A 27,723-nucleotide genomic window follows, 5' to 3' on the forward strand; every position below is an offset into this window, starting at 1 on the left:
ACTAATAGCCCACAAACACATTCTTGTCAAAACCGACAACATGGCAACAATGTATTATATCAACAAACAAGGAGGGACACACTCATCACAACTGTGTCTCTTAGCCCAAAAGATTTGGCATTGGGCAATTCACAATCACATTCGCCTAATAGCACAATACATCCCAGGGATTCAGAACCAGTTGGCCGACAATCTCAGTCGAGATCACCAGCAAACACACGAATGGGAAATTCATCCCCAGATCCTACAGGATTACTTCCTACGCTGGGGAACACCAAAAATAGACCTATTCGCAACAAAAGAAAACGCAAAATGCCAAAACTTCGCGTCCAGGTACCCACACCCTCAATCCAAGGGCAATGCGTTATGGATCAGTTGGTCAGGGATATTTGCTTACGCTTTTCCCCCTCTCCCACTCATTCCTTATCTGGTAAACAATCTAAGTCAAAACAAACTCAAACTAATTCTCATAGCACCAACCTGGGCTCGCCAACCGTGGTACACAACACTGCTGGACCTATCTGTAGTACCTCACATCAGATTACCAAACAGGCCAGATCTGTTAACTCAACACAAACAACAGATCAGACACCCGAATCCAGCATCGCTCAATCTAGCAATTTGGCTCCTGAAGTCTTAGAATTTGGGCACTTAGACCTTACACAAGAATGTATGGAGGTCATTAAACAAGCTAGAAAACCTACTACAAGACATTGTTACGCAAACAAATGGAAAAGATTTGTTCATTACTGCCACAATAATCAAATTCAACCACTACATGCTTCCGCAAAGGACATTGTAAGCTACTTATTACACTTACAAAAGTCTAAGCTAGCATTCTCTTCAATTAAAATACATCTCACAGCAATATCTGCCTATCTGCAGATTACACATTCAACATCGCTTTTTAGAATCCCAGTCATAAAAGCATTTATGGAGAGATTAAAAAGAATCATACCCCCGAGAACACTACCAGTACCTTCGTGCAACCTTAATATTGTATTAACACGACTCATGGGACCACCATTTGAACCCATGCACTCTTGTGAAATGCAATACTTAACTTGGAAAGTAGCCTTTCTAATAGCTATCACATCACTTAGAAGAGTAAGTGAGATACAAGCATTTACTATACAAGAACCCTTTATACAAATACATAAACATAAAGTGGTTCTCCGTACAAATCCCAAATTCCTACTAAAGGTTATATCACCATTCCACCTAAACCAAACAGTGGAACTCCCAGTCTTATTTCCACAGCCAGACTCAGTAGCCGAAAGAGCCTTACATACTTTAGACATAAAAAGAGCACTAATGTATTACATTGACAGAACAAAACAATTTCGTAAAACAAAACAATTGTTCGTAGCCTTCCAAAAACCTAATGCAGGTAATCCTATAACCAAACAAGGCATTGCCAGATGGATAGTTAAATGTATTCAAACTTGCTATATGAAAGCAATAAGAGATTTACCTATTGCACCAAGAGCACATTCCACTAGGAAAAAAGGTGCCACAATGGCTTTTCTGGGAAATATACCAATGACAGAAATTTGTAAGGCAGCCACCTGGTCTACGCCTCATACATTCACGAAGCATTACTGTGTAGATGTGCTAACAACACAACAAGCCACAGTAGGACAAGCTGTATTAAGAACATTATTTCAGACAACTTCAACTCCTACAGGCTAAGCCACCGCTTTTGGGGAGATTACTGCTTATTAGTCTATGAACAGCATGTGTATCTGCAGCTACACATGCCATTGAACGGAAAATGTCACTTACCCAGTGTACATCTGTTTGTGGCATGAGACGCTGCAGATTCACATGCGCCCTCCCACCTCCCCGGGAGCCTGTAGCCGTTAGAAATTGGATAAAAACTGTAAATCTGTAAATAAATATTATCTTAATACACATTATGTACATACATACCTACTCCATTGCATGGGCACGTTTAGTATATTCCCAACTCCTACCTCACCCTCTGCGGGAAAAACAATCTAAGATGGAGTCGACGCCCATGCGCAATGGAGCCGAAAGGGAGGAATCCCTAGGTCTTGTGACTCGAAAAGACCTCTTCGAAGAAAAACAACTTGTAACACTCCGAGCCCAACACTAGATGGCAGGATAATGCACAGCATGTGAATCTACAGCGTCTCATGCCACGAACAGATGTACACTGGGTAAGTGACATTTTCCATATATGTGTAAATAATGGACATATTGTATATCCTACTAAACTCATTTCACTACTTCACTCACCCGCCTGCGGACAAACAATCTAACAAAGGACTCGATGCCCATGCGCAGTACCACCGAGAGGAGGAGTCACTCGATCTTGCGACTCAAACTTTCTTCAAACAAAAACAAGTTGTACTACTCCAAACCCAACACTAGATGGCGAACTTATGCATAACATGTGAACCTACAGCACCATATGCCACAAACCTATGTCTACTGGTAAGTAACATTTTCATAATATAGTGCTTACTGCCCCTGATGAGGTGTCAAATCGCTTTTCGGTGAGTAGCATGCTACTTTGGAACCCAAAAGGAATTAGTGGTGGATTATTATAGGGAAATATGAGTACATTATTAGTATTATTATGAGTTAATTTGAGCAGAGGATAAGTGAGTTTGTTACTTGGATTGACTGGAGTAATGGAGGGATAGAGGCGGGAATAATCCAGAAGTGTTAATTGGGTGTTTAAAGTAATAGGATGAGGCTTGGGATGAGTAAAGCAGAGATGGAGGAGGGAAGAGTCTGTGAAAAGGGTTAGGGACGTCATAGTAGCAGGAGGGGTTTTGGATGAGTCAAAGGTGAGATAAATGAGGGAGAATTTAGTAGGGTTGTTTGGGATATCATGGTAGTAAACTGAGGTTTGGGGTGAGCTAGATGTGGTAGAGGAGGGAAGAGCTTAGGCAGGGTTATTTTGGAGATAAAAGTAATAGAATGGGTTTGGGATGAGTCAGAGTGGGGATGGAGAATAGATTGATAGAGACATAGAGTGATGGGGAGACACAGCAGATCTTACAAGAGTAAATGTATATATATATATTTTATTTATATATTTTTTTAATATATATTTTTAACTTTATCATTTGAAATGTTATTATTTATTGGCATTTAATTGTTTAGTACAGTAGGACTAGAATAATAGATATATTACCACATATTAAGGGAATATATGTGCAAGGAATATAATGGGTATAATATTATGAGAAGAAAAGTAGTATTGTAGAAACAGACTTTCAAGATTTGTAATATTTGAAGTTAATAAGTGTACTTGTATAACATTTATTTATCTTTCCTCAATTTGTGAATAGTGAAATGCTTATGATAAAACATTTGATCAGTGTGATATAAAAACGAAAGCAGGGAGTCATAAGTATCTAATATAACTTGTCTGAGTTATATGCAGTGACCTATGAACATGTCAAGCATAGAATAATATACACCTATATATGTATACACACACACACATATGTATACACACACATAAATTTAACCGTGAGTATATATAAATTTGTTAAACAGACTTAGAGTATGTGTATAATTTATTAGTATGCCATAGTAACGATACAGATTTCCTAAAGAGCTATACATATCTAGAATATATACACAATCAGATTATAAATATTTATCAACACAGGCATATGCAGGCCTTTGCTGTTTGGATATGATAGTTATGAAGGAAAGAGCCAATTCTTGATAGTCTTCTTATATTTGGGGGTAATGAATTCCATAGTTTGGCTGCTTGAACAGAGAAGGATGTACCACCTATAGTCTTTTTCTTGTATGGCGGTGTTCTAAGGAGGGGAGCCAAGCTTGAGGGGAGGTTTATTTGTTGTATGTATTTGATTATTTTGTTTCTGATAAAGAGCGGTCCTGTTCTATGTATAGATTTGTGGGTGATTCAAAGCAGCTTGAAGGTGGAGCTTCTGGCAATGAGTAACCAGTGTAGTGCTCTCAAGGCAGGGGGATGTGGGCTTGTGTTTTTACATGTAATAGTAGCCTGGCAGTGGAGTTATGAATACATTGCAGTTTTTTTCATAAGAGATTGAGATGATCCATTGTAGAGGCTATTGCATAATCCAGTTTCGATAGTACAAGAGAGATAGTAGCCTGCACCTTAAGTGGAAATCTGAGATGGGGGAAGATGAGTCTCAGTCTTCAAGGTGAGAAAGCTTGATTGTGCTAATTTGTCCACTTGGGCATTCATTCTTAACTTGGAGTCCATGGTAATTCCAAGGTTTTTAACTTCCTTGGATAGTTGAGGAGGTGGTCTGAGATCGTCAGGCCAGGCGCACAGTGGGTCATCATTTTCCCAGTCGCCACATGTGAGTATTTCCTTTTTGGAAGCATTTAGTTTGAGATGGCTCCAAGTCATCCACTGATCAACGGCTCTGAGGCAACTGAAGATTTGTGACTTTTCAGTGTCTTTGGGGAATTCCAATTTAAGTAGTATTTGTGTGTCATCTGCATAGTTGTACCATCTGAGTTGAAAATCATTGATCAATTCTGGTTATGACATTATGTAGATGTTGAAAAGCAAAGGTGAGATGATTGATCCTTGGAGGACTCTTGCTTTTATGAGGTATGGTTTGAATGAGGAGGGGGAATAGATAATATTAGTTCTCTTTTGAGGGCAGTATGTAATCCAGTAGATAGCAGTCCATTCTATGTCTGCTTTGTGGAGTCTTTGATTTAGGGTGTCATGGTCAACATCATCAAAGGCAGCCGAGAGGTCCAAGATAAGTAGTGCAGCAACTCCATTACGGTCAGCTGCTCTTTTAAGATCATCTGAGATTGCTATGAGCGCCGATTCAGTGCCTCTTCCTGGGCGAAATACAGTTTGGTAGTCTGAGAATATGGTATTGTTTTCAATTAATTATGACATCTGGGCAAACGCTGCTTTTTCTCAGTTTGCCCAGGAAAGGTTCATTTGTGATTGGCCTGTAGTTGTTGGGGTCCTGCAGGTCTAGTTTTTTTTATTTTTTTTATTACAGACGTAGGTATGCTTTTTTCAGGTCTTCAGGAAAAGTTCCTGTAGTTAAAGAGATATTGATGGTTCTTTTTACTGGTGTGGCAGCAGAAGTAGATAAAAGAACGTTCTTGAAGACGTGTGGTGGACAAGGGTCAGAAGGTCAACCGGAAGGCCTGCTTGCTTTGACCAAATCCATAAATTCACCTTGTGATATTTGCTTGAAGGAGTGCAGAGGCTGGGTTGGTTTATTCTTGGAGGGGATTTTAGGAAAGGGGTTGGTGCTGATGGTTTTCTTCTGTTTTAAATAGGAGTCCAATGTGTCTGCCTTGGCTGTGTAATGAGTTGCCAGTTTGAGAATTCTTGAGTAGTGGGATGGCTTCCTTCTATGCATTTAGGTTTTTGAAATTCATTGAGAATTGTATAAAATTCTTTGGTTGCAGATTTAGCATTTGGAATTCTGTCTTAGTACTTTTTTTTGTTGTTTTTTTTTGTTTGATATGTATATTCTGTTATCTTCTCCTTCCTTTATTAACCACCTTCATGCCACTCTTTCCTCTTCTCTGTACTTCAACTTTCACCTATTCTCTTTACTTGTTTTCCAGTTTGTTCTCCTCTGCTGTAGTTTCCATATCAATGGTCTGTCAACCTTGCACTTTTGTTTTTTACTCTTTCATTCCTTCCTTTCCCTCCTTAATATTTGTTTACATTTCCTTTCTACACTCTCACTTTAGTTTTTACTTTTACACCCCTTTATCCTACTTACTACTTGTGTCTGCTTTTTATTCTATAAAACACTTGTGATTCTATTTTTTAATGTACCCTTTCTCTCTTTGTTTCCGTCCTTCTCTTTTTACCAATCCCTAGACGGAAGACATTCTTTCAGAGTGTCGTGTGCGCTTCTTGTCCTTTATGGGCGTTGGTCGGGATGTGCATACCTTCGCTTTCATCATGGCCAATGGACCGGGAAACTTCTGCTGCCACATGTTCTGGTGTGAGCCAAATGCTGCCAACCTCTCCGAAGCCGTGCAGGCCGCCTGTATGGTGAGTGGCCGTTCTTCCCCTAGTGGGTATCTCCTTGGACTCCATCTCAAACAGTTGTCACTACTCAAAGAACAAGTTGGTATATGCTGAAAAATAAAGTGGCAATGCTTAGTGAAAGTGTGAATTTTCTTGATGCTTCTAAGTTGGTGATTTGTTCTGTTCTCCCTGTTCCTCCTCCCCCCCACAGCTGCGGTACCAGAAATGCTTGGATGGACGTTCCCAGGGATCCATATCTTGCCTCCCGACACCGCCGGCAGATTCTGTTGCTAGGAGAGTGGGATCCACTGTCAGAAAGGGAGTCCAGTCTCTCCTCGGAACCTTCAAACCAAAACGCCTTGGAGCACAAACACCGTGAACTATCCCCTGCTCCCGATGTGGCAGAGAGAACTGCTGATAAGAGAAATACATTGTGACTTCTTTTACACCAATGACTTTTCTCCGCTGTCTCAGACCTAGGTGGAGACAGCCCTCATAGTTTCTTCTCTTCCACCTGAACCCTTGTCTTCCTTCACACCCCCCACCCATGTCTCCCATTGGCAACCCCCCTTTATTTAACCAGCAGCAAAAATCTCCAGGACCCATTTCTTCACAGACTACGCGCTGCTTGAGATTCTGTCTTTATAGTGTATCTTTGCGTGTGATGGAAGCATCGGTACTGTTAGGCGTCTTCTGTTTGAACTCTATGAACAGGCATGTTAGAGCAGAGAATAAGGTGTAATGGTGGGTAGTAGACCCAGTAACACAGAGATCCTGCTACCGTCCAGCTGCTGCCCCGAAGGCTTGCCCAGCACCTTCCCATCTAGTTAGATTCCACCTACATATGAGGCTTGATCCTGAGAGTACTTGCTGTTTAGCCTTGTTCGAGACAGTTTTTCGCTTTTCCATATTGGGTACATAATCCCACTTTGGAGTTTAGAATAATGCTCAAAGTGTTGAAGTGTTTCAGAAGCCTCTCCCCTGCATTCCTGCACCATGAATGGGTGATGGATGGAAAATAAATTATTAAAGTAATATAAATCACAAGGTCTAATTAGGGAAGTGAGATTTGGAGGACTAGGGTGAAAATCTATCCTATTAGAAAATACACTTCTTATTTTTGCATTTGTATAGAAAATTGATAACTCAACAAAGTCACTCACACCAACTATTCATGGATCACATCTGCAGGAGTGATTACTTAATTCCATTTTCTCTGGTGGCCAACTGTTAAAACTGAATATCCCTGGAAAATGTGTTGCGGGCCCTATAGGATTCCCAGATTTCACAAATATTCAAAGGCCTTGGAGTGAACTAGAAGCCCTCTAAATGGGGACCTCTCTGCACTGCATGTGTCTCTATATAATGGCCTCTTACCTTATTGGTGATGTCTCAAAAGCTGCACTCATAAATTATTTCCTTGTTTTTGCCTCCTTCACATAGTCCACAGTAGGTCAGTTGAGTCCTGCCTTACATTTTGTTGGCCTCTCTGTAGCCCGTGCTATTTGATTTTTTTTTTTTCTTCTGATGAACAGCCTTTTTCTAGCTCTGTGCACTGTGCTGCGAGCCCCCTTGCAGCCATCCTGTTTCCCTTCTTTTTTATAAACCTCCTTGATTAGTGTGTGCGAATTAGACTCAAACAAGCAGGACTTTCTCCAGGTTTGTACTCTTGTTGGAGTCTGTGTTGGTGGACTTTAGCCTGGGCTGTCCTGTGCCATGCCCAAGAGATAGGAAATTCTCTCCTGATGTAGGTCATTAGTCCATCCCCTTTACAGGAATGAAGTAAGCAAAAGTGACCTAGGCATTTATTTTTTGCTGCTGATGGGCATTTGGGTGCTGCTGGTACAGTTTAAATCCAAAGAAATGGGGATACAGGAGGTGGGCAGAACAGGAGAGAAGGGGGATATGACAGTGGCTCCTTAGCTGATTTTTTTGTGTGTACTTGAGTACATGCAGTACCGCTTTCCTTCGAGAGGTCTGATTCGGCCTAAGCGTATAGCACCACACTTGCAGCTGTCCCTCTTGGGGGTCGTAGGACACCCCAGCATTCAATCTGCAAAAACACTGCCATTTTTCAATTGGAGAAGGGTTTGACAGTGTAAGTGAAAAGACCTCACTCGTTCCTTTATGTAGTCCACAGCCCCGTTAGCTTCTCCGCCTATAGATCACATCACGGAAATACGGAAGACCACGTAGCATGTGCAAATGAGATCATGTAAAGTACATATTTATTTACAGCAGAGAGGACGTGCCCTTGGACAAGCCGGTTCCTTCCCAAGTTGCCCTGCACTATTTCAATAGACTCTGTTATTTTGAACACTAATGAAGCAGTGCAATAACTGCAGTGCGGACCCTAATTCTGTATTTGGGTTAGGCTCCCCCACAGTAACACTACATAACTTATACACTAACAGGCCACTTCCAGGCACTGTCACGATCTCCTGCTCTAATGAGCTTGCATGACACTCGCAGAGCAGTGCAAGGGAGACTGATGACAGCGGAAAATGTTAGTCATATCATATCTGAACACAAGACATCAGTTACCAAGTTGGTACCCGAGCATAATGAGCAAATGAATGAAAGACTTTGTGTTCTACTTTTGTAAACTGCTTAGAAGCCTAAACGACACCAAGGAGAAGACACTAGTGTGGAGTCAGTCAGTATGTTATCCTTGTTCACCCAGTTAACTCCTTTGGAAGAGACTGCATCTTGAAGTTGATGTACAGACCTTTTCTGCTCCGCCCACACTGTTTCTTGAGCACTTGCCCTCTGAACACTACAGGGGATAGCGCACTACACAGCAACTATGGTGAGCTTGATGTGATGCCTAAAGCAAGAGCGGGGTCTTCATTGGGTTGGATCGCCCCCGCCTCCAGGAGGGTCTGCAGCCGTAGCCTCCTCAGGACAGGGCTTTGTTACTTGGATATAATTCAGTTTCTCCTGTCTCAGTGACAAAGCTGCAAGAATTAGACCTATATTTTGTTGTTTTGGCTGTAAATTATAAGTTTTTAACACTGTCATATTATGTACATTGCACTACTGTGACTATTTTTAATGTTCATTTTTGTTTTATATAAAGTTGTATGTGTCGTATGTATGGTGATCAAGCGTGGAGCTTGAAAACGAGGATTTCTTGCACAGCTCTGATTGTCCCCCTAACAGTCCAGCCATGTCCCACGGGTTTCTTGCTCAGTTGTTATTTAACGTGTGTCCTTGTCCCCAAGCTAGCACTAACTGAGCCAGCTGTTCAAACACAACTCCTGCTTCTCCTGCAATCTCATTTTACACACAGATGGGTGCTTGTGTGAAACTTGGATGAGACAGGCAGAGTCATGGAGATTTTTTTGTACTTTAGTCGACTAAATTCATATGCAGATTATAATTTTGGCAGTGGCCTCTTTCTTGTACCAAAGATTACTACAATTACAAATTCATATTTTGCCCCCTGCTCTTGGTCATGAAAACCAGTTGTTTGATCCCAAGGCAACACCATTGGCCATACCATGGTGGTGGCAAGTTCTCCAAAGTAGCAATATTGCAGAGACTCTATCCTCTCGCCTCCCAAGTCACGAGCCTCACAGTATATCTCGACTGCATTAGGTCCTCTGCTGTAGCAGCGGCAGTGGGTCATATCTGACCACGCATGCTGCTGGATGTGCCTCCTCTCTTTTTATTTTAAGTTATTTTGACTTCTACTTCATTGAGGAGGTGCTAGGCTTTCTAGGTATTTGAAGAGGAAGCAACAGTCTTTGAAGCGGGCTTGCAATGGAATCTAGCTCCTCCCCAAACCCCCCAAAAAACATCCCTTTGCTTTTCCTGTTCCATTTCCCCATTTGCTTTTACCTGCCTCTTCTAGTGTAGGATGCTTTTGTAATCATGAAAACTAACTGTTAGACTCTTATGCAGTGCTTAAAGTGAGCTGGCACTCTCAGGTAGTGAGTACCTACACTCCTTTATTTTAGAAGGGAGAGTACGTGCGCCTCTCAGCAGAGGTGCAATACTTTTCATTGGAGAGTACCAACAGTTCTCAGAAGCAGGTAGGCTCTCTGGCCTGCACTTCTATTTTTCCACTACAAGCCCCGTTCTTGTGTACTAACTTCTAAAATGCTAGTTCCCCTACTCACCTCCCTCGGTGCTCTATGGTGCGTTAAGCATTTGTGAGATTTCCTCACTCCTATCCCCTATTTGCCATTACAGTAAGTTAGCTTTTCTCCATTGCACCCATCAGTGGTTAAAATAATCCTGTACGCTGGAGAGAACTCAAATTCAGATAACTCCTAGGATGTGTCCTTGTCAGATCCGTGCGAGGTAAATAACTCATGGACCGAAACATGTTGGTGAACGGCAAACGTGGAAAGAGATGACATGATCACCCCAGGTGACAACCATATAATGATGACAGGGAGACCATACTCCTTGTTTGCACTTTCGTCCGAACGCCTCTGCTTACTTAAATAGAAAACTAAAATTGAGGGCCGCCTCTCTGGTAATACCTTCAGATTTGTTTGGTTAACGAGGACTTGGATGGCTTTCCTGGCAACTAATCCAACATGATAGCTCTGTAGCTGCTGGTTATACTAATTCATGAGCAACTATATTTGTTGTGTATAGAACACCAGTGCCCATTACGGACGATATCGTATTGGAATCTGTTAACAGTTAGCTGGACAGTCCAGCAAGAAACATTCTGTGCATGGATACCTCCATGCATCAGTCTCTGGCAGGAACCCTTCCAACAGGGTGGGTGCCTTGAGCGCTTTGTAGATGAGAAGCTGTGACTCTTTAAGTTTTGAAAAAGGAAGAAGAAACCCTTACAGTGGTGTACGAGAGCAGAATCTGCATCTAGAATGCATTGTGTTTCAGCATTTTATTTTTTTTAAGTAATGCATTCCATCAAGTTCTGACCTTGGACTTTGTTGAGAAGATGCAATTGTTTGGTTGTCAGATAAACAGAAATGATCCTTCTGAGGCGTTGATATTTCACACTGTATGCTCATCAGGCTTCATGGGGGTCCTGAGTCTTGTACAGACCTCTATATATTTCAAGTTTTTAGTAGTTGATCACTCATTGGGGATTTGCAGAGCAGGACTGTCGTATGATGCCACCTCAACAGATGGTGCCTTTGCAAATGGGGTTTGTTTCTTAAAACTAATCTTTGCTGCTTTTACAGCTGTCTCAAAGGATCCCCTTTCCCCTGCTAATTTCACGAGGAACTATACTCTACTGGAAGTTTAACAGAATTTCCTTTAATTTTAAAGATTTTAAAAGATTATTGTGCCTGTCTTTTCTCTGGAAATATTTTCAGATCAGACGTTTGTAGGAATTGTCTTTCCACTCAGTGTGGACTTGCCACTTATACCCAGTCTTTCACTTTCTTTGCGTGTCGTGATCTTGGTGATTCTTTCTCGGAGTCTGTGCTACGTGTCTGTAAACCTGCTGGTTGTAGGGATGACCGGTGGGTCACGAACCAGCATTGGCTGCCTCCGTGTTGAACGTGTGATAGTCATTGAATGGGGCCCTGCTGTTGGAGACCCTCTTGGGTTTCTCTGTCCGCAGGTTTGTGGAAGTGCATGTGTTTTAATCGTTAACTATGCAGGCAGGTACTGTCAGTTATGTTTTTATTTACTAGCTTTAAAGTAGGCGTGAACTGGAAATGGCCAAACTGGAAGAAAAGAACAACAAGTCTTTTGTTTAATCTTAAAGGAACTGCACATCTCTGCTATAATAGAGAATTGTATGTGTTGTACTTAATTCAGAACAAAATAATGTAATAAAGGACCTAAAATTACTGCTTATGGTGTTTTGTGCTCTGTGTGTTTGTACATGGGATAACATGCACCATGTGTGTATGCCAGTCTAGTTTCTCTTTGTCTAGTTTGCGTCTTTGTATCGTACTGCCCTTGGTATAGCAGCAGGGTGATACAGGCATTTCGAATAAGCTCATGGTGTTTATGTAGAAAGATCAATTCATCAGGCTCCAGTGGGACATACACTGGTTGCCCCCCAATGCTTTTATCATTTTCAGATTTTATGATTTCCAGAATGTCTGTAGCATATTCACATTGAATCACACACTCTTTAATGCCATCTATTGCATGAGGGATTTAATAACTCCAGAAAATAAATTCAATGTGCCTTTCAGGCACCGTTCCGAAAGGCCCAGAGTTCCATGTGGTATCCAGGACAGCAGCACACTAAGAACAAAGAGAGGCCTCTTTATTTTTCTCAGTGGAAGAATCTCCCACGCTTCACCTTTTAAAATGCCTGTAAATCTGCTTGTCTTCTTTGACTGTGGACAGCAGTTTAAATCCAGGGGCACTATGGTAAGCGGTCCAGCGAGGGGTCGGTCTAGGCGCACAGCGAGCGCCTCCTTTGATGTAAGTGTGACTATTAGGGGACACTCCCCCTTCTGGAATCTAAGGCCAGTAGCCTTAGATATTAGGGCCTCCGCGAGGTAGTTCCGTGCCACAGGTAGGCCCTCTCAGTTGTTATAATTATTTCTCCTCCCCCCTCCAGCCCCCCCCGCATATGAGGGGAGGATAATCTATCTGCACTTTGCATGATGTTTAGGAATCCTAGGCCCTGAAGAATTCCCCCAGACCTTCCATGGCTCATAGTAGAGGGCAGAAACATGTCGGCCAATTTTTAGATAGGCGACCAAGTGAGTCCTCATTCTCACCGAGGTGTCCCGCCCTTGTTTTTAAATACACCAGCAGACACCACTATTAAAAGTGTAGTTCACACACAGGTAACTGCCTAGGTGTTTTTATATTCCTTTAGCTTAGCTGGATCCCATTATCTACAGATAAAATATATTTACGCACTCCCTCCCGTTCTTTTAACGGTGAGGTTGAGTCTGCCCAGGTGGCACTGTCCTACCTGGGTGAGGCTAGGTGGTCAAATGATGAAGCATGACACTATATAGTGTGTGAGACTACCTAGTCCGCAAAGGAAATACCCCCTTCCCTCACTCACCCTACACAGCACCCACACCACGCGTTGTTTACACCCAGCGAGGTCTAGGAGCCCACGGATAATCTCTCGTGAATGCAGCTCCACATTATTGGTGAACCCCATACCTTTTTGGGTTGACAAGCACTCTGGTACTGCACATTCATCGCACCATGGTGCCCTCTCCCTCCACAACGACTGAAGAGTCTTCATGGTTCCCAAGGAGACCCTGGATGTGTTCCTAGTACCACATGCCTAAGACATACAGTCAGCTCAGCACTTCTTCGGCCACGTTTCTGCTGCAGAAGAAGGTTCTCGCTGCCTCTTCTCACAAAAAAGAAGATGAGGCAGAGTAATGGAAATAGTTTTAAGAAGCAAGGCTTTGCTTCCTCCAGCTTCAGACCTCATGGTACTGTTGCTCTCCCAAGAAAAGAAAATCTGTAAAACTTGTGAACATCTTTTTCCTCAAGCCATACCAAATATCCCAGGTACTCCTCTGGTAGTTTTTCAAGTATATCTATTTCATATCACAGTGGATGGTATTGTTTTCCTCTATCTGAATATTCTGGGGTAAAAGCATTCCTTCCGGTAGGCTTCATTTATGCACATAGAACAGTTCCCCTTTACCTGCTGCATTACAGCATGTGCCTTCTACTCCAGTTACTGACACTAAAAGTTCCACTACCTAAGTCCCTTCTTTACTAGTTTTAACATAGTCCCATTTTAGTGTCATTAGACGGAAACTACTGCATTGGTCTTGCCACAGTAGTAAGGGCTGAGACAGGAAATGACCAACCAAATCAGATATGCAAGCCTCTGCAGCAGCATGTCTCTAGTATCATACTATACTGGGATGGATTTTGCACAATGTTTCTTGTTTTCACATCGAATGTTGCCCCTTTCTGGCTGAAAAGTGGGTAGTCTAGTTGAGTAGCTGCCTATGTTTGCTTGTTCAAAAAGCTGGTCACCCTCTTGTTGTGGAGGTGCTCTGTGTTTGCTAAAGCAGCTGTATCCAGAGCTTTCTAAATGTGTTCATGTCTGCTTCACTGGTTACAACTAGGGTGGGTTTATTTGATAGAGACTTCTAGCTGCAGATTCCTTACCTTTGAGTTGCCCAGGCATCAGTCTGGATCCGGAACACCTTCGTGAGGCGTACCCCTGCACACCATCACACAAGATTGCTGTTCTGACTGTGCTGTTTGTCCTGTTAGCACTCTTCTCGGTTCCCATCCGCTATTTGCGTTTTTCCGAATTTAGGTAACTAGGCAGCCTCTGACCCTCCAGCTTATCACAGTTGTGCAGTTTATAAAATCAACTAATGCGCTCAAAAGGTGCAACCGTTTTACACATCAACCCATGCTGGAGATCATCTTCACCCATGCTGTGATGCAGCTCCTACGTCATGTCGGCTGCAACGTGGAACAGTTATGAGAGAGAGATGTGTGTTCAAGTCTGCATTGTAGAAGGCAGACTAGAAACAGGGCATTAGCTCTTTGGGGAGTGGTGAGTGGTAACCGAGAGAAGACTTTGCTTTCTTGATGTGAGAATCGAAAGGGGGTGGAGGGCATTTTTTCCGGTGTGTGAATTAAGGAAGTGGGGCTTTATTTGAGGGGGCAAGACTGGTACCACTTTCTTCTAAGGTGATTTTAGTTTGGGAGAAATGGGTTTTTGTTTTGGGGTGTGAAAAGCCTGACAAGGCTTTGTGTTTGGGAAGGCAGAGCAAAGTGAGGCTTTGTTTTGTGCAGTAGGTTGAGGAGTATAAGCTCATTTGTGGATGCTATGAAACTAGCTATGCAAGGATGTACCCACTGTGTTGGGGGGGAAGATCTGCTGTGGGCAACTAGGATAGAATATAGTAACAAGAAACCAAGGAGAGGCAAGAATTGTCCAGCAAATGCCTAAGAACCAGACGGTGCGGTCTTGGCCCATTAATGCGTTTCCGGAACAAAGTACTGACACCAGCATCATTAGCAACTTAGCAAGGACCAGGCAAGAAGGCGGCTTCTGTAAACACCTAATGTTTCATGGTCTCTTCCCCAGTGTTGCCTTCAAAACCTCTTCCAATTGGCTTTGTGTTTCCAACATTTAATAGTTCTTTACAGGTTTGGGGAGGATACTCTGCTACTGTGAATACTACAGACTTTGGCACTTGGCCTCTGAAACAAATGACTCACTCATGTATACATCGTTAAAAAGCCTTTAAATATTCAGCTTACAACTGAAACATGCAGTAACAGCAATGGCAGTAAAGGAAATTAAACTGTTACGTACCCTGTAAGCAGCCGTTTGTTACTTGTAGTGCTGTAGATTCATATGCTTTGCACACTTCTGCCACCTATTGTTGGTCTTGAACATTATAAGTTGTTTTTCTTCAAAGAAGCTATGAATCACAGAATGTGGAGTGATTCCTCCCTTAGGCAACAATTGCATGGGCACCGACTGCACTATTTGACTCCCCCACCCTGCTTTTCAGTACAGTGAGAATTATCAGCCTGATGGGGAGCTTCTAGTGGGGGCTGATGGACATTTGTAGCATTATCGAGTCCACAGCTGTCTAGCCGACCTTGTTGCCACCAATATGAGTGTCACCACGTCACCTACTTCATCTTCACCGCAAGTGAGATGAGTGGGAGAGGGTGAAACAGCATGAGCAAATACCCTTGGCCAATAGTTCATCCATAGTGCATTGTCAATGGATTGTGGGCATTTGGAGAAGACGTTTGAGCATTGTGCATTTTCTTGAGTAGGAAAGAGGTCAGTTATTGGGCTCCCCCATTTGTGAAAGTACCTTTGTAGGACTTGGGGGTGGATTTCCCATTTGTGTACTTGTTGATGTTTCTGCCAAGAGCTGTATCTTGTGGTGAATCGATCAGTGCCATATCTGCTGAAGAGGGGTCTATGGTATGTTGCCAAGATGCTCTAGCCTATGAGCGATGCATCGGCGATAATAATCATGTGCAAGAAATGTCAGCCTTGCAACAGATTGTTGCTGTTTCACCAATAACAAGAGCATGGAGTGCTGGCCTTCTTCCAATTGACCCTCTGCTTGTGACCAAGAGCATGGAGTGCTGGCCTTCTTCCAATTGACCCTCTGCTTGTCACCATTGGCTGGTGAGTCACTGTTGCAAGGTGTGCACGCACAGTACAATTGCTATGCTTGGAGGTGATCACTCCCCAGGAATTTCATTACAGTTCTCCAGTATTGGATCTTTCATAGATTCACATGCTTGAATCATCCCCGTCGTCGAGGTGGGAGCCTCACGGTAACTTTAAATACACAAAGCAGTAAGTCTGTAAGTTTAAAACCAGTAGGCCTTATAGGATATTTTATAGCCTATCCACCTTGTTTTGTGAAAAGACCCAAACTTCAGTTTCAACCAATCAGGATTCAGCCCCTCCCAAACACTCCCAATAGAGGCTGAATTCCCTCAGATTTTCTACCGCACGTCGTGTGAAGGGGGTCTCCCTGAGCTCTGCTCAGTTTACCTTTTTTCTGACTGAAAATTCTTTCTCTCAGGAACTCAGCTTTCCAACTTTATCATGTCTGAAAAGACAAAAAAAGGTCTGTTCAGAGACTGTGGCAGTTGTGGGAAGAAGAGACTACATGTTGATGACCCCCCCCCCCCCACACAAGAAATGCATCTACTGCCTCCATCCAGACCACAAGGTGAGAGACTGCAAGATCTGTCGCACCTTTAGTCAAAAGACCGTGAGGTTAGGCTTCTCTTGTGGCTGCAGAAGCAGAAAGCCATGGAACATCCTTCTGCAGACGAAAGTGAAGCGTCATCTCGTGCTTCTCACTCCCAAAAAAGAACAGGTGAGAGAGGAAGATTGCCTGATGAGCCACCAAGGAAGATGGCCAAAAAGATGAAACAGGTCTCTACTGAGACAAAAAAGGGTGTTCCCTATTCATAGACACACACAAGTTTGCCAAAAAAGGTTCTTTCAGAGCCTACTACGCCTTTGCATAAGAAGAGTACCGCAAAAAAGGCATCCCTGTCTCGGTCACCCCAGAAAGATCCGGAGAAATTCTCTTCAGGAAAAAGACACCCGTCGACGACAGTGACATCTACGACAGTGTCGTCGACGTTTACAACGGCGGTCTCACCGATGATTATGAAGTCGTCACCGTTATCGCGGAGGCTTCATGGGTCCACCAATCGACCAAAGCACTTCCGTCTATGAAGCACCTCTCAATGAGGTTTAAGAAGAGCACACCGCCGACGACAGCACCGTCGGCGACTCAGATGGCGACAGGGGAACCGTCGACGAAAGAACGATCGACGAAGAAGCCGTCAATTAAGGAACCGTCAAACGAGGGAACCGTCGACGAGCATATCGTCGACAGCAGTAGCAATGTATAGACCATCGACCATCCTGGGTACTCCACCGCACCAATCTTCAACTATGGTGCCTTATTCTCAAGACGATTCAACGAGATTCTTACCACTTTCACTCATCACCATGGGGGACAAAGCTTCCGATATTCTGCCAATGCATACCTCCCCAAGCAAAGTATTGCCATATCCCCCACAACATCTCTTGGATGATGATGATGATGATGACGCATACTCCCAAGACGAGGGAATGTTTGGGGCAGCGAGTAGCCCGTCTCAGCTGCATGTAAAATGCCAGGATTTTGATGATGAAGAGCAGTACCAGCCCAGCTATGCTTCAACATCATACCCCCCGGCAGAACAACAATTACCCCTCTCCATGCCAAGCACATTAGTGGCAGACCTTCAATCTATGCTCAATGACTACTACAGAAGGTTTCCACCATCAACACCTACCACACCACCCAGGCCTGAAACCTACCAGACGCCTCGTCAAACTCAGACGACCATTCTCCCGGAGACACCACAGGCTAGCATACCATTGACTAGACAAACGCAAGAAGCTCATCCTTCGTCAGGCGACGAAAGGGAAGAGGGTGAGTTAAGAGATTCTGTGACCAGTGAATGGGATGATTACCTCGTCCCCCACACCATCTCCACCTCCAGCAGGTCCAGTGGATTCGCCTCCAGAGCACATAGGAGGTTTTCATAATTTGATAGAGAGAGCGGCAAAGCGCTTTGGCCTTTCTATTATCTCTCATGAAACAGAGTGCTTCCTTTATGACTTCAAGGAACCATCAAAGAGATCGGCAAGAGCAATACCGATAGTAGCTTTCTTATGGCAGGAAGGGTTGAAGGCGATGAAGAATCCGGTGACCGTGCCTTCACAAATGCCAAGGCTAGAAAAGAAATATAAGGCCCCGGATGATTCTCCGGCCTGTTTAGTGTCACAGCCGAAACCTGATTCAGTAATATCACAGGCAGCGCAACGACGTTCTAGAAACGCCTATAGCATCTCCCCCAGACAAAGAAGGGAGGAGATTAGATAATATCAGGAAAAAATTCTCCTCTGTAGCGGTGGTCACAGTCAAGGCAGCTAACTCCCTCGCCATCCTAGGGAGATATGATCGCCAGATGTGGGCAGACATGTCTGCTTTCTTGGATCTCTTGCCGGAGGATGTCAAGGTGGAAGCAAAAAAGGTGTTGCAGGAAGGAGAACGGATTGCTGCAGAAATTATAGACAGCGCAATAGACATTTCTTTAACTGGTTTCAGACAATTGGCTGGTGCAGCAGTCTTGCATAGGCAAGGATGGTTAAAGGCTACATCATTTCGACCGGAGGTCCAGAGTCGCGTTCTCGACATGCCTTTTGATGGTGAGAGTCTGTTTGGGAAGCATGTCGACGAGTTGTTACAAGTCATCAAAACAGATACGGATACAGCAAAATCAGTAGGTACCTTACAATATAAAAAGCAACCTTTTCGTGGAGCAAGGGGAAGAGGTGGTTACTCCTTTCGAGGGGGCTACCATCAGTACAGACCCCAGTATCAGTCTTCCTCCACAGGATCCCGACAACAGTACCACCAGCAACAGTAGCATTACAGGTTGCCACCGGCCGCGGCCTATAAACATCCAGCGAGAGGAAGAGTGGCTGCCCGAGGAAGGGATACGGGCAGGAAACAATGACCCACCAACCATTCCATCGTTCTTCCCCTCACCAATCTCGAGGGTTGGAGGTCGCATCACTTCCTATTTCCTTCAATGGGCGGCGATAACATCAGACAAATGGGTGCTCGATATAGTGGCCAGAGGCCATACTCTGGAATTCACACAAACGCCACCAACTGTTCCTCCATCGGGCCCTCCGCCCCCGAGGGTGAACCAACTCCTCAAGGAAGTGCAAGTGATGCTGGGCAAAGGAGCGATAGAACCAGTCCCTTTTTCTCAAAGGAACAGGGGATTCTATTCCCACTTCTTTCTCGTAAAGAAACCCTCCGGGGACTGGCGCCCCATCCTGGACTTAAGAGCACTAAACAAGTTTCTAAAGAAACAATCGTTCAGGATGGTAACACTACAAGATGTCCTGCGCCTTTTAAATACTGGAGATCTGATGGCATCCCTAGACCTCCAGGATGCTTACTTTCATATTTCATTACACCGCAACCACCGCAAATTCCTCAGATTCAGAGTAGGTGGTATGCACCTCCAATTTCGAGTTCTTCCATTTGGTCTCAAATTGGCCCCCAGAATTTTCACGAAAATGTTGGCTCCGGTAGCAGCACATCTCCGCCAGTCGGGTATGCAGGTTTTTCCTTACCTAGACGACTGGCTCATAAAGGCACCTTCAAAGCCTCAGGTGGTACGTCATATTTTGGTTTGCTTTGAATTGCTAAACAGCCTGGGGTTTGTCGTCAATTATCAAAAGTCTCAGCTTCACCCCACACAAGTATTAAATTTCTTAGGAGCAATACTAGACACGGTCCACAGCAAGGCGTATCCGTCTCACGAGAGGAAACAAAAACTAACCTCCTTAGCACGCAGACGCTCTACAAAAAAGTTTGTTTCAGTCCGCACCTACAAATCATTGCTAGGGATGATCTCATCATGCATTCCGCTAGTCCCAGATTGCAGGCTCCATATGCGACCCCTGCAAGAGCAATTGGATGTACAGTGGACTCAGGTGCGTGGTTCGTTCGAAGACAGAATTTGCATAACACCTCTAATGCAGACCACCATGAAGTGGTGGGCGACGCTGACCAATTTGTTCAACGGACTCTCATTCCTTCATCAAGTACCCAGTTACATAGTAACAACGGATGCTTCTCTCGAGGGATGGGGTGCACACTGCCAAGATCTGCAAATCAGCGGATCCTGGAATGCAAAAGAGGTTCAGCTCCACATCAATTACCTAGAACTCAAAGCGATAGACCTAGCTCTAAAAGCTTTCTTGCCAAAACTACAAAATTCAAGAGTCTTAATCAGAACTGACAATACGACCAGCATATTTTATCTAAACAAGCAAGGGGGGCACAAGATCCCTACAACTCTCACAACTAGCTCAGGATATCTGGACATGGGCCATCAAGCACAACATTTCGCTCAAAGCGGAGCATGTGCCAGGACAAACCAACGTTCTGGCAGACACCCTGAGCAGGACAGTGATACCATATCACGAGTGGGAGCTAGACCAGAAACTTCTCAATCGACTTTTCCTTTTATGGGGCAAACCAAATCTCGATCTATTTGCCACACTCGAGAACAAGAAATGCCAGTATTATGCAAGTTGGCTTCCCCAGAAAGGATCGTGGGGAAATGCGTTTTCGATGAGATGGTCCGGGGTCTATGCCTACGCTTTTCCTCCGATCCCGCTCATAGCGAGAGTCATCAACAAAATGAAGACGGAGGGGTGTCGCCTCCTATTCTTAGCTCCCAGGTGGCCCAGACAGGTCTGGTACACAGAGCTCCTAATGCTCTCCGAACAGCCACATGTGCAACTCAGAGTCCGACCCTCTTGACAATGCACCAGGGACAAGTCAGGCATCCAGATCCGTCATCTCTTCACTTGTTGGCTTGGCTCCTGAATTCAATGAGTATGTAAATCTGAACATTTCCTCGGAGTGTAGAGACATCTTAGCCAAAGCTAGAGCGGACACTACCAACAAAACCTACAAACTTAAATGGAAATGTTTTTGTATATGGTGTGCAACAGAAGGTATACATCCTATTTCCGCTCCTCCAGAGCAGATACTTCCATATCTCTTGCTGTTGGCAAAGTCAGGACTTTCATACTCCTCCATTCGAGGGCATCTGGCAGCAATCTCGAGATACTGTAGATCACAAAACATGGTCTCATTATGTTCCACCAGAATTCTGAAACAATTCATGAAGGGCCTTTTTCGTGTTTTCTCACCAGTTCGGAAACCTCCGCCGTTATTGGTCCCTGAATGTTGTATTAATGCAGCTCATGAAAGCTCCCTTTGAGCCGATCCACAGAGCCGATCTAAAATTCATCTCATGGAAAACAGCTTTACTACTAGCTCTTACTTCAGCCAAAAGAGTCAGCGACATTCAGGCCTTCACTACTAAAGAGTCTTTCCTCCAATTTACAAATTCCGGTGTAATCCTAAGAACAAATCCTAAGTATATCCCAAAAGTTCCTTCAACTTTTCATTTGAATGAACCAGTCATCTTAAAAACCTTTTTTCCAAATCTGCAAACGGTAGCCGAGAAGACATTACATTCCCTGGACATAAAAAGGTGTCTAAAATTTTACTTCCAGAAAACACAAGTCATCCGTCAGTCTGACCAATTATTTGTTGCATTTGGTGGAATAAGAAAGGGACATGCAGTGTCCAAACAGACTATAGCCAGATGGATTGGCCTCGCAATCCAATTCTGTCATTCTAAGGCTGGTAAACCGCTCCACAACAAGGTGAAAGCCCATTCTACAAGATCAGTAGCCACTTCAGCTGCACTCTTTGCTGGGGTGCCACTGCATAGCATCTGCAGAGCGGCCACATGGTCCAGCCAGCATACGTTTACAAGACACTATTGTCTCGAAGTAACATTGATACAGCGGTGGGGCAGGCAGTACTGAGGCATCTATTTCGTTAAGGTGAGCCTCTTACAACATCCCACCACCACACTCAAGGTATGTTCGATATTGTTTCTCAGTTTCTTTAATATCTAATTTTATATTACAGTGTGGATTGCTCTAATACTTTGCTTCATACTAGTCGTAATACCAACGCTTTTTCATATTGTGTTAACATGTTGTAGACCTCAAAACAACAATGTCACATATTGTATCATAATATTCTGACATACAGTTTTTTCTATTATTGTTATATTTATTAACGTGATTGATATCACTTGGAGAATTACGATAAAATAACTGACAGATTCATTCTCTAAATTCTCCAACATTACTGCTCGTTACTCTGATTCAAGCATGTGAATCTATGAAAGATCCAATACTGGAGAAGAAAATTAGTTACCTACCTGTAACTGCAGTTCTCCAGTATTGGTATCTTTCATAGATTCACATGCAACCCAACCTCCACCCCTCAGAGGCTCCCCTATTATACAGATATTGAACTTCACACTTGTACTAGAAAATCTGAGGGAATTCAGCCTCTGTTGGGAGTGTTTGGGAGGGGCTGAATCCTGATTGGTTGACACTGAGGTTTGGGTCTTTTTTTTACAAAACAAGGTGGATAGGCTAAAAAATAACCTATAAGGCCTACTGGTTTTAAACTTACAGACTTCCTGCTTTGTGTATTTAAAGTTACCGTGAGGCTCCCACCTCGACGACGGGGATGATTCAAGCATGTGAATCTATGAAAGATACCAATACTGGAGAACTGCAGTTACAGGTAAGTAACTAATTTTCTTCTTACTGATAACCGGAGAGTAGACTGAAAAAGAGGCCCCAGCTGTTGGAATGCCATTGCCTTCTGCTGGTTGAGGTACACCTTCCCTGTGACAGTATTTAGGACTAATCCTAAAAATAAAAAATAAATTAAAAAAAAGGTTGGATCTGTCTAGGTTGTAGGTGAAATTTGCATTTACCGTAAAACCTAAACTGTATAAAAGGCTGAGCGCTGTGTGGATATGTGTGCAAGACATTGCTTCCTGCTTTCGGTCAGTCACTTACCGAGATAAGGAAAGACATGCATGTCCACTTCTCGTAGGTGAGCTGCTACAATAGCCAGACACTTTGGGCTGTTGTAACCCCGTAGGGCAGTACTGTGAACTGGTAGTGTTGTCCACTTAATGCGAACCGGAGGTACCTGTGATGGGCAGGGTGGATGGGTTTGTGGAATTAGGTGTGCTTGAGGTCTAACCCTATGATAAAGTCTCCTTGTCAAAGCAACAGGATGATCCAAGGTTGTCATGTGAAAGTGGACCAACAGCATGAATTGGTTGAGCGGGCGGAGGTCCAGGATAGGCCACAGTATTTGGTCCTATTCCAGGGATGAGGAAGTACATTGAGTGCATGCACTTTCCCTGTTGGTGAAGGGAGACTGGCTGTTTAGCATTGTTTTGAAGAATAGTGAGGTGATTCTGACTGAATACAATTTGACGTGGTGGTATGTTGGGTAGGGTGATATGAAATTCCAAGCAGTAGTCCTATTGGACTACAGGGAGCCCCCATTTATCGCAAGGGATTTCCACCCAGTGAGAGCGAACATCCCTTATTCTCCCCCTAAGAGGTGGTATGTGATTCGAAGGGAGAGTGGGTGAGTCAGTTCTTGGGGGCAGATGCTCACTTTTTGGAGCCAACTCTACACATGCCATTGTCACCTCTGCTGCTATCCGTTGAATATCCCCTGCTAGCCTATGGTCATGAAAGGCTTCCTGTTGCGGTTGGTATGTTTGTGGCTGCGTGCCTGGTGTGGTTTTTGCTGCCTCTCTTGGGTGTTACATGCAAATGTGTCCCTATGGACTTCATTGTGTCATTATCTTTGGGAACATCCCCTTTGGCATGGGCTGATGCTTTCTTTATGGCAGTGTGAACCTCCAGAGACTCCAGGAGAACCTGGCCTCCTGATGTAACACAGGTCCTTGGAGGAATGTTTATACTTCTTTATGCAGGTTGTAACCATCTTAGCCCTGACTGTTTTTTTTTATTATTTATTGTCAGAGGTCCATGCCTGCATATCCTTAAGCAAAGAATTGAACTCCACGCTGAGTGTTTGAGGGAGTCTCCACCAAACAGTCGGCCTAGTATTCAGTGAGTGCATGGCTACTCTGCATAACAGCATGGTATATTGTATTGTCATGTGCTAGAGAATGTTTCACCAGGTATGACTCTAGGTCGAGATCTTCAGGGGCGTCGACCTTGAATCTTTTTGTGGGTCATCACCACCCCACACCCATGGCCTTCCCCATTCAGGCTGTATGGATCTGAGAAGGAGTGCATTAGCACTTCTGGGCACTCTGGTGGTGGAGGAGGTACGTGTGGCTGTGGTGATGGGGAGTGGTGGTTGTAAAGGTGAAGCAGGCTTGGAGGTGGTTGTAAAGGTGAAGCTGGAGGAGCTGTTGCTTGATGATTGCATTTTTAGGTAACTAGGTACGGAGAGGCTTCACACTTGAGTTCCCCCTTGAAAGTCAGCCACCTCTCCTGTGGGTTCAGAGGCAGCGTAGAATCCGGCCTTGGCTGAGAAGACTTTGCCGAAATTCTGCCTGCCTCGGAATGAATGAACTTTTTTTCTGGCGTCAAGTTCCTCTGCTAATCTCTCGAGAATGGGAGTCTGAGGTTTCGGAGGCTGGTGCTGAGGAGAGTTTCAGCTTTGATTTTGGCACAGACCGTGGATGCTTTCTTCGTCTCCGAGCGCGACGGCTTAGTGCCTTTTATCCGAGAAGGGATCGAGGTGGACAGTATCTCAGCTCTGAAGCTTTATCTCTGCTCCAAGCGGAGCCCGAGGTTAGCATTGGACCAGAGACCACATTTTTAGCCCGTTTGGGGGTGGGTGCATGACTCTGGAACAGTGCTCTGCCTGGGTGTAAGGCAGTTTCTCTGTTGTCTTTACCCCGTGGCTGGGGGTGGTACACAAAGACTTTGGGCTGAGTTAGTAATGTGCTGGAGGGGTCAGCCAGCTCTCTCAAGGAGGTCCTGTTCCCCCAAAATATTTGCAGTATCATATAGCGACACACATGTCTTTGTGTGCCCAAGGCCTTTCCATCGGTATTGCAGCATCTGCTCGCACCTGAAGGCAGGTCTGAAGTTGCCTGTTGACTCGGCATGCGCAGGAGCGAGACAGAGGTTACAGATCTCATGATCGGCCCAAGGGTATCTTGAGTTGACATGTGGGCAGCGTTGGTAGGGAGTCTGTTCCGTCTGCCAACATCCTCTTAGTCTATGTTCTTGGTATCGGGAAAGAGATCGGGCCGGGTCTCTCTATACGGTAATCCAGTAGAGATTGTGTGGATTTCAGATGTATCTAACAAACACAATTGTTGTCTTTTGCTGGAACCAACAAGTTAACGCAGAGCCTGAAGTCAGCAAAAGCAAACGCGTCTGAGCTGTAGCTTAACACATCTGAACCCGATGGTGGAAAAAACTAAAGGGGAAGTTGGTGCCCATGCTGTTTGTGTATTGAGGGAGGAGCCACTCCACATCCCATGACTCGTATCTTTAAAGAAAAACAACTTTTAATGCCCGAGAGCCACCCCTAGATGGTGTATTCACAGCAGGTGTTCCTGCAGCCACACATGCTGCGGCCAGAATAGCATCAGCAAGCAAGAAATAATTGAGATCTGTGTATGGTTCGCCCTATGAAAACTTAGACAAAGATGTTGAAAATACCTAGTTCTTAATTTGAACATGGTAACTTTATAACACAAGGGCAAATAGTTTGTCATCTGGATGCATTTACTCTTATTTAGGAAACTTTGGCTATAAGAAGGCGTTAGCTCTTTAGCAGACAACTGTGACCACTCGAGCATGGTCACTTAATGATCACAGCTGGAGCAAATTGTCTGTAGATATGAGGAGCAGACCCCAATCATCTAGCTCTGATGTAGCGAGGTCTGCTATGCAGGAGGTGATAGCATCAGTTCTCTGTTGTGGCGGAGAGTGGCCTGGCGCCTCGGTGGAGTTAAACATTGGAGGCCTCATGTTTTGCTGTAGAAAAGAGCAATTACTACAAATGTATGGTGGTGGCAGTGCCTTTTGAGATGAAGCAAGTGTCAGTGTTACAGCTGTTCTCCAAGCATCAATCATTACTTCAAGTCACATTCGTTCATCAAATAAAGTCCTGCATCTACCTCAGTAGAGCAACCGCTGCACCTGCTCATCGAGTGGATGGAGATTTGTGCATCATCGCTGCAGAAGGATGCTTTTCTTCAGTGAGGCACCCCTTTGCTTTTTCAACACACCAAGGAAGTTCGGATCAGGTGGAGGCAGATAAATTTGAGAGACTGATAAGACTTGAGATCGCCCCAAAGACCGCTGCAGATTTAGACTCTGAGACCCTTTACTTAGCAGTGGACGAATGTCCTCCCAATCCCCTCCTCTCGCTGCTCTAGCGCTGTGTGACCTACAGGTCAGTGAGGAGGGCAGTAAGTCTTGAGAACTGGCCAGTGAGGGAACATGAGTTCGAAAGTCCATCCCTGGCATTCCTTCAGTGCTGGAGCATAGAGCCTGGATCCCAACAGGGCACAAATTGTTCAACGCCTTCTTGGGGACTAAATTGTTCTTTTTGCTGTGTGCTGTGATAAACTTGTTTGTCTTGGACACAGGTCCTCCCTCTGAAGCTGGATTTCGTCTTCTAATATCTGTATTATTCATCTTATTGTCTACTGTTGACAGAAGTCTATCTGCATTGCACCCTCCAGAGTCTTTCCGTATTTGCCTGAATAGGGGTATCATTTCAGACACCTGGCTTCTGGTGCGTTTGTCTTCCAGGACCCTAATGTAATCTTCAGCACTCTTTTGATGGTTTTCCAAGACAATGACAGATCTTTGTAGATCACCATGTCTAGATTTTTCCTTCTCACCTACTCCGTACTGTTCCCTGTTGAGGAGCCGGGAAGTCCTTGGGCTGCTTCCAGGTTCTCGGACTCTGTTTCTAGTGTCAAGCATTGGGTGCCAAAGCCAAGCCTTGTTATCTGAATAAGATACATCAAGGCCCTCTTCCTTCTCTGTGTGGGCAGCTGGTTTTTCGTTCATAATGTCTTTAACCCCCAATATTTTTTGCATGCCTTCCTGCTTGTCCGGCCTCTTCCTAGACAGCTTTTGCTTTGGCTGTTTTTTCTTTGAATTTTGTTGTGAGATGGTCTTTGGACTTCCTGACAGCCCTTGCTTTGGGGACACGGGCAGGCGTAGACCTCGTTTGGTAACTTTCAGATTCTCCTCTTCTTTGTCTGAAAGACACAGCATGGCCTTGTCCAGCAAACCCTTCTTAACTGCCCTGGCCAAGATCCCCTTTACTGTGATTCCCTGTAACAGACCAACATGAATTAGAAGATTGTAACCCTCACAAAGAACAACATATCCACATGTAACTTTGGCAATCCTTTGTATGACAATATCTTAGACAACCTGGTGCTTTCTTTGAAATACAATTAATTTTGCGAGTAATGTTAGGCTGCCACCCAGTGCAAAAAACTGCATTGAACTTGCAATAGTTTTCTAAAATTCAGAATAATAGATTCCTTTAGAATGGTCCAAGAAGCGGCCTGGCAAAAACCCACAACCTGTTCCCATTTGTACTAATAATATCAGTGAAAATAAAAGAATTAGAGCAATGAACACAGTAATTGTGCTTTGATTTCTCCCACCCACCTTTTTTTTTTCTTCTGATTAAGATGCTCAGTTTTGTGCTTTGTGCATCACTGGTCACAGCACACATTTATTTTTCCCAGTGAACCACTGCACCAGCTCATTTTGTGTTTAGAATAAATAAATAGCATCTCTCTCTTAG

General features: G+C 44.1%; 2 protein-coding genes across 4 annotated transcripts in view; one reads left to right on the forward strand and one right to left on the reverse strand.

The window, feature by feature from the left end:
- Positions 1 to 11,793, forward strand: part of APBB1 (amyloid beta precursor protein binding family B member 1) — a 254,045-nt gene extending 242,252 nt beyond the window's left edge. For both annotated transcript variants that reach the window (XM_069203665.1, XM_069203666.1), the window contains 2 exons: positions 5,852 to 6,028; positions 6,216 to 11,793. In XM_069203665.1, the coding sequence (XP_069059766.1) occupies positions 5,852 to 6,028; positions 6,216 to 6,383 (345 nt within the window). In that variant the 3' untranslated portion in view covers positions 6,384 to 11,793. The remainder of the gene's footprint in view (positions 1 to 5,851; positions 6,029 to 6,215) is intronic.
- A 3,232-nt stretch (positions 11,794 to 15,025) lies between these two features.
- The window catches only part of LOC138249690 (putative methyltransferase NSUN7), a 73,022-nt gene continuing 60,324 nt past the window's right edge, over positions 15,026 to 27,723 (reverse strand). For both annotated transcript variants that reach the window (XM_069203669.1, XM_069203668.1), the window contains one exon: positions 15,026 to 27,239. In XM_069203669.1, the coding sequence (XP_069059770.1) occupies positions 26,118 to 27,239 (1,122 nt within the window). In that variant the 3' untranslated portion in view covers positions 15,026 to 26,117. The remainder of the gene's footprint in view (positions 27,240 to 27,723) is intronic.

The sequence above is a fragment of the Pleurodeles waltl genome, chromosome 8 (genome assembly GCF_031143425.1).
Source record: "Pleurodeles waltl isolate 20211129_DDA chromosome 8, aPleWal1.hap1.20221129, whole genome shotgun sequence".
NCBI classification, from domain to species: Eukaryota; Metazoa; Chordata; class Amphibia; order Caudata; family Salamandridae; genus Pleurodeles; species Pleurodeles waltl.